This window comes from Sinocyclocheilus rhinocerous, unplaced genomic scaffold, assembly GCF_001515625.1.
Source record: "Sinocyclocheilus rhinocerous isolate Xijiao unplaced genomic scaffold, SAMN03320098_v1.1 scaffold193, whole genome shotgun sequence".
Taxonomy (NCBI): Eukaryota; Metazoa; Chordata; class Actinopteri; order Cypriniformes; family Cyprinidae; genus Sinocyclocheilus; species Sinocyclocheilus rhinocerous.
In genome coordinates this window covers 83947-94608 of record NW_015627585.1, presented here as the reverse complement: position 1 = coordinate 94608, position 10662 = coordinate 83947, and the positions used below count along the sequence as shown (strand labels likewise).

The following is a 10662-nucleotide window of genomic DNA, read 5'->3' as shown; positions in this document are numbered from 1 at the left end:
TTCCCTATATAACACTCACTCTGATCCCTTTCAAACTGTCGAGTATTGTATAGCGTTTATCACTCTCATAGCGATAGCTACTCTACGGAGCCTGTCTAGTTTTTCATAGCCTTATCTTAGTCTTGCCTTGTCTGTTTTCTCGTGTCCTGATCTTTGCCTGTGTATCTCGGATTCCCCCTCTCGTCTTGCCCTATTCGGATACTGTTTGCCCCTGCCTGGACCTTTGCCTTGTACCTGGATTTATCCCTCTAGTCTCGCCCTGTTGATTCTGTTCGCCGATCGTAGACCCACGCTAGGCCTAGGAATATTCTTGTGTCTTGCCCTCTATATACCTGTTGCCATTGTCTGACCCTTGCCTGTTTCTGACCATGTCGGTTAATAAAGCTTTGCACTTGGATCTGCACATCTCACGTCTCAGTCACTCCGTGACACTACCTAATCTGGCAAATGTTTTTAAAACAACTTTTCGATTATATAATTAATATTTAATCATAGCCCTAGTATTCTGGCACAAATCAATATAGGTTTTTGAATGAATAAATTAATGAATGAACAAACCATCCCAATTAAACTAAACTGATAATTTTTCACTAAATACAATGAAAACCAAATATTATTATTATTATTATTATAGGAAATAATGTTATGCTACTAACAAAAAGTAGCTAACTACAAGCTACCTAAGGTGGCAAATTTTGGTTTTAATAACTTTTCAATTATATAATGAATATTTAATCATAGCCCTAGTATTCTGGCACAAATCAGTGTAAGTTTTTTAATGAATTAATGAATGAACAAACCATCCCAGATAAAGTAAACGGATCATTTTTCACTAAATACAATGAACAAAAACAATTCATATTATTATAATTATTATTATTAGTAGTAGTAGTAGTATTATAAAAAAACTAAAACACTTCTTTATAACTGCATCATACATATAGCGATGGATTAAATATTCTGCTTAAAAAAATAAAATGCAGAGACTCAAAACAATGAATCTTGTTTTTACTGTTAAATTAGAAAAAATTTTTGAATAAACCAATTTCTAGAATGAATCTGCCTTTCCAACACTATATGAAAGCGCGGACCATTTAAGATGAACCACTTCATTAAAATGCATCAGACTTTCAAACGCGACATTTGACAGCAAGTGAGCCGAGAGTGTTTGAATACCTCAGCTCACTTGGCATTCAAGTTGTATAAACAGCGATGTTGAGCTTGGTTGCTCACCACGTCTAATCATTGGATAAATCATCTTGTTGGCAGAAAAAGTTACACTGCTTTGAAATCATTTGAGCTACTGAAAAATGCCGTTTAGTTAGTTAGTTAGTTAGTTACACCCCAACACTTTCCTATATTTCCAAATGGCACAAATAGTAATAGTAAAGTTTAAGTTTGTTTACAAAAAAATTGTCTTGTAAAAAGAAATCCATTTTTTATTGTGAACTTTCAAGTGACATATAAAAAAAGTGTTTGTTATTTTCTCCAAAGTTCTTTAAGCTCACAAGAGGAAAACACACCAGACCAACTGTCAGGCATTGTGTTATATGCCTTTTTTGGCATAATTCAAGTTATATTGGAAATCTCCCTTGACATGTGGAGTACACTCCCTGACACACTCACAAACACACCCTCACGAGCCTTTACATGTTATAATGCAGGGTGTGATACTGAGACATATGCACAAATATACCCTTTGTTAACACAGTGTTTTAGAAACAGGCTCTAGTACAGATGCTGTTTATGTGTGATTACAGTCCCTCTTTTTATAATATAATATGTTCATTCACAAAGCATTGAAGACTTGCACAGCCACATGAAACAAGTCTTCCTCTTTGGCTGTAGCATTTGTACAATGATGAATGAACAGTGTTCAATCCAACAACTTACAAAAAAATAGTACAGGCTCGCTGGCTCGTTTTCATGTCTGAAAATAATGTGATAATGTCATCTTGTTTACCAATACAACCCATTGCCCTAGACATTACTCAAGCTTTTATTGCCAAAATCTAGGATATCTAATGCTCTCATCTAAGCACACTGTGAGTTTCTGTTTTCATTATAAGTACACTTTTTGTCACTTTTTTTCATCTGTGCTTGTGATTTACACAGGGTTGTCCTAAATAAGACAGCATTTTCCCAGGATTTGGTATCCCAAACCACTTCAGCCAATAGCCTCAAATCCCACATACCCACGCACACTTGACCTTATTCATGTGGGCTAGCAGCTACACCTGGATCCAATTAAAAGTCTCTCACATCCTTTTTGTTATTTTTAAGTCCAGAACTTCATATTATTGTTTTGCTAGCTTTATTAGGGCAACGTTGTTTGTGTGACTTGTTTATACAAGTTCAAGTAATTCAAAGAAATACTCTAAATTATAATAATACAACTTACTACAATAATTTTCTAATAATACCACTTACTACAAACTCTAATCTGCATATTTTAATTCACAAGAGTGCACATGACAGCATTTAGAGTATAACGTTTAATGTTCTCCATTTTAATGACTGACTAATTGTTCTAAACCGTCCTCACACTTGTAGTCTAAACCGTCTGTCTTGAGCCTCTCGGGTCAGTCTTTTGTGTTTGGCGGTGTATTTCTCTCAATCACTCCAATATCAAACACTTGTTTGGGATTCCCAAGGTTGCCTGATTGCCATTGGCCCATTGTGTTATTTGCATGAGAATACACTGGTGTGTGTCTCCCATTATTCTTGCCTGAACGTGAAACCCTCTCCCCCATCTGTCTACCCCCTCAGCTGGCCACCATGCAGCCGGAGGACAAAGGTTGCAGGAAACATTGAGAAGACATGACAATGGCCCTCAATCAAGGTCAAGAGAAGTTCCAGGGTTCAAGCACAATGAATTTTACCAGTCATTAGTTTACTTGGTCCAACGTAAGTCACAGTCTTACAGCTTCCCAAATTCTTAGAGAGCTTGAAGTGGTTGTGTAAAAACTATCTATTAACAACATGTTAAAATGTGAAGTATGATTTGAAGTGTTGTGTATGTGTACATTTAAACACATATGTCTGTGCAAAGCTCTAGTGCTCCATCTAGCGACATCTTCCTATAAGGCCACATGGTACACAAGCAGTCCTAACCAGTACTAACTGGTTTTGGCCGTTTCCTTGCACTGTCTGCCATCTAGTGGATTTTTATGGCGTTGTTTTTCAGCATTTATCCAATTTGCCTCCTGTGAAAGTTCTAATGCATGATAAAACACTTAACTTTCAAGTTCTGTCTAAAATAATATGAATATTAGTATAAGCAAAACATTATACACATTACACATACACTAAAATATACTTTTAATAAACAAATACAATTAAAATAGAAATCAAGTGTTGATTTGTGTCATTTTGAGCAGACTTTTTGCTGCATCTTATCCGTTTCCACTTTGCTAGAGCATTTCCTGTGTCCTGTCTGCAGTATGCCTACATGCGCTTCAACCCAACATCTAAATACTGTTCTTCCCATGAGCTGTCTATATGTTTACATACAAAAACAACAGCAACAACAAAGGGATATCTTAATCACAGGATGTTATTTGATATTACATGTTACACGGCTTATCTATCAACCTGATACATTAGGTTTTTCATCTGCTGTGTAAATTAGTATTTGGGGGCAGGGTGACATATTGATCAGGGCTTAGGGGAGGAAAACCCTGCAAAAATAATAAAAACGCCCCTAGGTATTAAGGGCAAAAATGAATATTTTATATATTATCAAAATGCAGCGTTTTGTTTATTTAGAAAATACTCCCTCATAAAGGTAAGTTAAAGCCCCTAAAAATGTCTAAAATGTACCTAATGCCCCTTAATTTCTGATACTGTTTGAGATATACTCATCACATGTGACAAATAAACAAACAAACACGTAGTCTATCCTAACGACTGTTTTATACAAAAGATTATTCACTTCTCTGGCAGCCTAGATAAATCAGTTTAGGAGATCTGTTGTGGGGTCCATTCCATTTCAGGGTCAGTATGCCATGAAGCCCTAGTGGTCACTTTGGTGTATTGCACTAATGCACATCGTTGAAAACATTCATTTTGCATCAGGGTTTATTTTCTTTTAAGGTGGGGACAATTGTAAGCTATTTTAAAATGAATGTAGATATTTTTGAAGATAATTTGGATAATTATAATTTTTATTAATTTATAATAGCTGCTGGTGCTCTAACCCCAAATGGGCCTTTGTGAGTTCTGTGGAGAAGCGATCAGCAGCACATTACATTGGACAGATGGCGTGGCGCGCGCGCGCGCGCAGCCTTTGAGCCACCATGACTGACTGTCTGGGTTTATGGTCAGCCATTTTGTAGAATTCTTGTATGGAAGATACTCAGTGTTTTAGAGTATTATGAGATCACTTGCTTAAAACAATTTAAAACATTTTGTTTGTTTGTAAGGAAATTGTGTGCATTATATAGGCCTACTAAATAAAACATTTGTAATATTTTTTTTTCTCTAATATGCTAGTGTTCACTTTAGACTTTAAACTGCACAATTTTAACTTGGTCTCCAAATTGATTTCGATTTACTGGAGTATTAAAGGACACAGACGGTGCTTCCAATGAGAACAAAGAATGGGCGGATTTACAGTTTGAAAGCTTCATACTGACGTCCTGACCGACCCGTCTAAAATCTACTGCGCGCGTATTTCCAACCAATCACGTCTGTCTACAAAGACCGATTATGTTGATAAGCGTGATCGGTTTGATCGACAAGCCGGTTCACCACTCACGCATTCAAAAATAACAAGAATCCAATTAGGGCGCAGTGGGGGCGGGACCTCGGAAAGGGGGTTGGGTGCGAGGTATCATGGAGGATCAGTTAGAGAACGGCAGCCATTGAAGAAAGCTGAGCTGTTGGTCTGTGCTCTGGAGTTTCTGGATTTTTTTTTCTTCAAACTGCTAAAACAGTGCAGCAATCACCAACAAAATGGAGATGAAGAAGAGGATCAGTTTAGAGCTGAGGAACAGAACTCCAGCGGAGGTGAGCGCTTTAATTATGATAAATTACGCTTTAATTTAATAATAAATGATGTTAGTTCGCAAGCGGTCTATCCTGCACGTTAGACTCCGCTGAATGGCAGCACGGCTGTAAGAAGACCACATGGGCGTTTAAACGGATGCGAATACGATTTTTAGCCATGAATTAATGCATATACAGATCTATACAAGATTATTTAAAAACAAGCAGTCAATATAATCGTTATGTGAGTGTGCGAAACTCTTAGTGAATCTTTTGTGAACTCGTTACATGGTCTCCTTCGCCATTGCATTTATACTTGTCGTTGTGGGCGTCCCAACTAAACCGCAAAATAATGTACTTCTATTTTTTAAGACCCCATTTTTTTTATTGGATGGTTCAGAAACAATTTTATTACTCAATAAGTGACGTCCAATTCAGTAACGACGTTATAGTCTCCCGATACGACAATATTATCGCTTTCAACGGGAAATAGTAGCAGTGAAAACAAAACGTGTTGTTATACGATGTCATAGTCCGAACGTCCGTAAATGCAAAATACCGTGCAAAACATCACGCGATTGAATGTCTTCTCATATAAAAAGTTTATTGTAGGCAAGCTTCACTTATGCGTACCTCACTATGGTTTCTCTAAGCTATTAAAAACGAGCAGTTTCGTCTTCCAAAGGCGGACGTCTTACTCTCCAACTCTTCGACATTAGACATTCAGGGTCGCTTGCCTTCGGTCCTCCTCCTAAGACCCTCAAAGCCATTTATGTTCAGGGTTTGAGAGCACAAGCACATATCGAGGGAATGTCGAGTCAAACTGTATAAATAAGCGTTCATGGCTTCTGCAGCGCCTCGCAGTGTGTGTGGTGAGGATGGTGTGTGCGAAAGCTGCTCGAGTCTCCGCGTTGACGGGCGGGGAGTGGAAGTCATTTTGGTGCATCAATAGTTGAGACGCAAATGACGGTGTTTTGTGGCTTTAACTGTGTTTTTATTAACCAGAGTCGAGCGGTTTCTGATTCACTGTGCTTACGTGCTGTGTTGAACGGAATAATTGGCGCTTAGAGCCTGAAATAGTCGCTCGACGGATGCGGTAGTACGGACCGTTCAAAAAAAACAAGTTGCCTCCGTGTTACGTTAATGGCTTAATTACGTAACCTTCTGTAACATTATTTATCACTGACGTTAAACAATATGCATTCGGCTTTATGAAGCTTATCCGTCAGTGGTTTACTAATTGAAGGAATGTGGCAGATGGTGAAGGGGCGAGCCCCCCTTCCTCCGATTTTAGTAGATTATTGTAGGCTTGCCTGAACCGACGTAGAGAGGCACGCTTCTTTTGAATGGGGGTTCTGAGGGATGGGGTCTTTTACACGAGCTCGAGTTAATGCTCTGCCAGAGCGGACGTGTATAAGATACGTGACTTTTAACTTGGGTGTATCCTGCCTCACCAGTACAAGAACTGTAGCAAAATATTATATTTTATATCCTAAGTATAATATATATAATAATATTATATCCTAAGTGATGAGGGGGGTGGAAACATTACCAAGGCTACATTACACACACATCACGTGCTGAAAAATGTCGTATCTTTCCACAAGGGCGACAAGTTATTGAATATTTAAATTTTAGGGCTGCAGTGCACTTCTGTGCTCGCGTGCGTTATAAGAAGGCCAACACATTACTTAAAGCCCATCAACATTGCTTATTGTTTATTTATTGTAAATACATTTTTTAAAACGTTTCTAAACTTAATTGTTTGTTTCACTCTTTTAGGCAGATAAACAACAATGCATGTTTACAATACCCTTAAAAATGAATAATTTTTCTGTGGTGTCCCAAATGAATGTTATTAATAAAATTCATAAAATGGCAAAACTAGTTCAACCAATTGTGTGAGTTTGAAGGCGGGACTATATGTTTGCCCGACCAATAGCAAAGGGGGGAGTGGTTTGAGAAACCGGTTTGAAAATGCACTGTTTTTGCAGTAACATTTGGTCCCACTAGGTGCGTAATAAGTGAACCACTTCACCTCAGTGTGTAATAAAACTTAACATTTTGGGAATTTAATGGGCTGCTACTAGATGGAAAGCTGCTATCAGTTACATCAGCAGTTGTCAGATGTTGCAACTTTCAGCCTTGTGGTAAATCATGCCCATAGTATGATTCTTTGTTTACCAGTGACCTATTATGTTCATCACTCCTGCAGGTAGCAGAGCTGGTGGTAGATAATTGCCGCTCAAGTGACGGTGAGATTGAAGGCCTGACAGATGAGTTTAAGGAGCTGGAGTTCCTCAGCATGGTCAACGTGGGTCTCACCTCCCTGGCCAAACTACCCACACTGCCAAAATTGAGGAAGGTCAGTCAAGAGATCAAGCATTCAGTTCAGTACACTAGGCAAAGTGCTTTTAACAAGAAGATCTGTTGTGCTTTAAGTTTAATGCTCCAACCATGCAGAAAATGGATATTGTAACACTGTTTACATTTTTATGTAGACACTTTGTATTATTAAAGTGCGCTAAAATGGATGGAGAATGCCCAAAGTGTGACGTTAGCAAAATATCCATGTTGAATAATTGTAATTGTAAAATAGTTTTATAAGCACATAAATGGTCTGAATACTTTCCGTACCCACTGTACATTAAGTATAGGTTGATTAGTATTACTCCGTATTTGTGTAATTATGCTGTAACAGTGAAAGTAGTTTCTGAGTGCACAAGTTGCTTTAATTGTCTTGTTAATTTTTGTTTCAACCTTTCCAGTATATATAAAGTTTATTTTAAAAGCAGTTCTCTCTATTACAGTTGGAGCTGAGCGATAATAACATCTTAGGGTCACTAGAGACACTTGCAGAGAAATGCGCCAACCTGACTTACCTTAATTTGAGTGGCAACAAGATCAAAGAACTCAGCACATTGGAGGCCCTGGTAAAAACACGGATACATTTACAACACCACAACATATTTCTGAATAAATATATTTTGGACATGCTATTCGTCAGCCCTTTTCTTTAGTGATGGTACAGTTATTGCACAGTCAGGCAGTCATTATCCTAAACATCATTTTTCAACCTTGATTGATGTATGACATGCTTTTCCCTCAGCAAAACTTAAAGAACCTGAAGAGTTTGGACCTGTTCAATTGTGAGATCACCACGTTGGAGGACTACAGGGAAAGCATCTTTGAGCTGCTGCCTCAGGTCACATACCTGGACGGCTTTGATGCAGAAGACAATGAAGCTCCAGACTCTGAGGCTGATGATGATGGTAAGAACCATGAATAAGGATTGAGTTTGATTATACAGCCGAGTCCTTTTTAGGTGCAGACAATTATGGTCCTCGTCCAATGGATACAAAGATAATTGTAAAAACCATACATATGGTGCAAAGTAAATGAGATAAAGGTATGTTACATCAAGTCATTATTTCTACTACTTTTATGCAGATGATGATGAGGATGGCGAGGAAGGAGCAGGGCAGCTGGGAGATTATGAGGAAGAGGAGGAGGATGAGGAAGGCTCAGAGGGTGGAGAAGTTGGGCTGTCCTATCTAATGAAAGAGGACATCCAGGTGATGTATCTTTGACCTGTTTTTAACATTCACAACCAGTTTTCCAAAATGTCGCATCTTGATAATGACAGGTTCCTTCCGTAACAGGATGAAGAAGATGATGGCGATTATGTAGAAGAGGAAGAGGAAGAAGGAGAGGGTAAGCATTAATTATGCAACCAAACCTTGTGAAATTGTCACTTCTATGTTGAACTGCTTTTCAATGACTGTACTTTGTGCAGAAGAGGAGGCCGACGTTCGAGGAGAGAAGCGAAAGAGGGACGCAGAAGATGAGGGTGAAGATGACGATGAGGACGACGACTAACCCTTTGTTCGACTTCTTGGAAACAATATCCAAGGTGTAGATCAACCCTGAAAAAGACCGTGATCTTGCAGATTGTTTTTCTCTTTGTAAAACCATAGATAAATCACTGTAGAGGCTAAGTGTTTTCTTTTATAAATACATTATATATTACACTATATAAAAGGGGGTTATTGATAATTCATTTATAGCCATTCCAAGTTTATTCCCAATGCATAAATTGGTGTCATCAGGGGGTGGGCGTGGGGAGGTTGGCAAGGCCGTGAGATTTGAGATTTCTTGATTGTAAATAAGCTTTTGGGCAGCCCATTCAAGACAGCGCTAGGATTTCACCGCTGAGAGGAGACAGCAGCGTACATTTGTCCAAACTGCAGCTCCCCAAGACCTCTGTGAGGAGGCAGAGCGTTTTCTGCTCCTCATCTACCTCTCCAGGTCTCATTCTCAGCCCAACACGGAGCAGCAAGCCAATCGTCTCCAACCGTCAACCCCTTTGTTCCTGGATCAACCAATCGCTGCCAAGGATCTTGTGTCACACTCTTTATATGGGATGGTCTCCACTCGATTCAGCTTTTCTAGTAGATCAGGCTCATGTTGGCAGACCAGATGGTATGTGATCTTGTGAATTTTAAAGTGTGATGTATGTAAATGTGATGTAAATTGAGCAAAGATGGGGAGTCAAGCTGTAGGTTGGCAAAATCGAATTTCAATTTTAATCTCAAAGTAGTTTTTTAATAAAGAGATCAATCATGTGTAACATGAGCAGTTCGCCCTTTCTCCCATTTTATGCAGAAGTAACTTATTTTTGACAAGATGTCATCTTAGACGTTAAAATTGAGATTTGCCATTGCTGGAAATTTCTCATGATGTTCAGGTTTAACAGCTTTGTTGGATTAAACCGTACCCTTGAGTACCTTTCTACCTTTGTCTTGCTGTGGAAACCGGTTAGTTTCTACCTTTTGTTGAGGTATTTTACGGAGTAATACATTTAATTTAATGTTCGTATGGCAATATGTGTATATAGTATCTATTTCAACAGGTTGTGTTTTATTCTCCTTTTCTTTTTTTTTTTTTACTAATCTGTTTGGTCAGTTGTTTTAATACAAAGTACATGTCAAAGGACTTACATACACAGGTCACCTGTTAAAATTTCAAGTTGGTTGTTGTGCGAGTGTTGTATTGGGTTTTATGTGCTGTAACCCACTCTAAAAGGATTTTAGTTTTGTTGTTGGATTTTGGTGTTTTGTTTTAATGGGTTGATTAGGTTTTTTTGGTAGGTTTTTTTTTTTTTTTGTTTTTTTTTTTAATTTGCAAGCTCCTTTATCTGATTATGAGCTCCATTTGAGTTAGTTGTAATGAATGAGTGAATTGTCCTTTTGATTATAAAAATGACATGGGATGTTGCTCAAAAGATGGAGCATTGTCTGCTAAAGATTTCTGTAATTTGATTACACAATTTGGGATTTTCTCAAGCTGAGACCCATGAATTGTCTGGAAGCCTCAAATATAGGTGAAGAAGCACTGTTTTTAATGTCTCCGGAGTTGATAGAAAAATGTGTTCTGATAAAAACTGCAGTGATATTTCAATCATTTTTAGATAAATTTGAAAGATTTATAAAACCCTTACAATGAATGCAACCTGGTGTAAGTTTGATGTGGAAAATAAAGGAGAAACCTTTCACCATAATGTTCTTGTGGATTAGATTTTTTTTTTTTTATATAAAACTTTTAATTTTGTGTTCTTCAAAAAGTAAAAATGAAGTCAATTAAATGGAAAGACTTTTAATATAATTTCACAAA

General features: G+C 37.9%; 1 protein-coding gene across 2 annotated transcripts; it reads left to right on the top strand.

Annotated features, from left to right (window-relative positions):
* Positions 1 to 4835: 4835 nt before the first annotated feature.
* Positions 4836 to 10541, top strand: LOC107731392 (acidic leucine-rich nuclear phosphoprotein 32 family member E). 2 transcript variants are annotated; one of them, XM_016542459.1, is made up of 7 exons: positions 4836 to 5010; positions 7205 to 7354; positions 7800 to 7922; positions 8099 to 8261; positions 8446 to 8564; positions 8652 to 8703; positions 8786 to 10541. In XM_016542459.1, exons 1-7 carry the CDS (start codon positions 4957 to 4959, stop codon positions 8866 to 8868), a joined length of 744 nt encoding a protein of 247 aa, XP_016397945.1. In that variant the 5' UTR covers positions 4836 to 4956; the 3' UTR covers positions 8869 to 10541. The 2 variants fall into 2 exon arrangements, with proteins under 2 accessions (XP_016397945.1, XP_016397937.1); XM_016542451.1 differs by having other exon boundaries at positions 4838 to 5010; positions 8440 to 8564.
* Positions 10542 to 10662: the final 121 nt, after the last annotated feature.

Excerpts from the sequence above, each read along its gene's own strand:
- LOC107731392 (XM_016542451.1), top strand. The coding sequence starts at position 4,957 with ATGGAGATGAAGAAGAGGATCAGTTTAGAGCTGAGGAACAGAACTCCA. Across the intron at positions 7,355-7,799 it reads CACTGCCAAAATTGAGGAAG|TTGGAGCTGAGCGATAATAA; the intron begins GTCAGTCAAGAG and ends TCTCTATTACAG. Across the intron at positions 8,565-8,651 it reads TAATGAAAGAGGACATCCAG|GATGAAGAAGATGATGGCGA; the intron begins GTGATGTATCTT and ends CTTCCGTAACAG.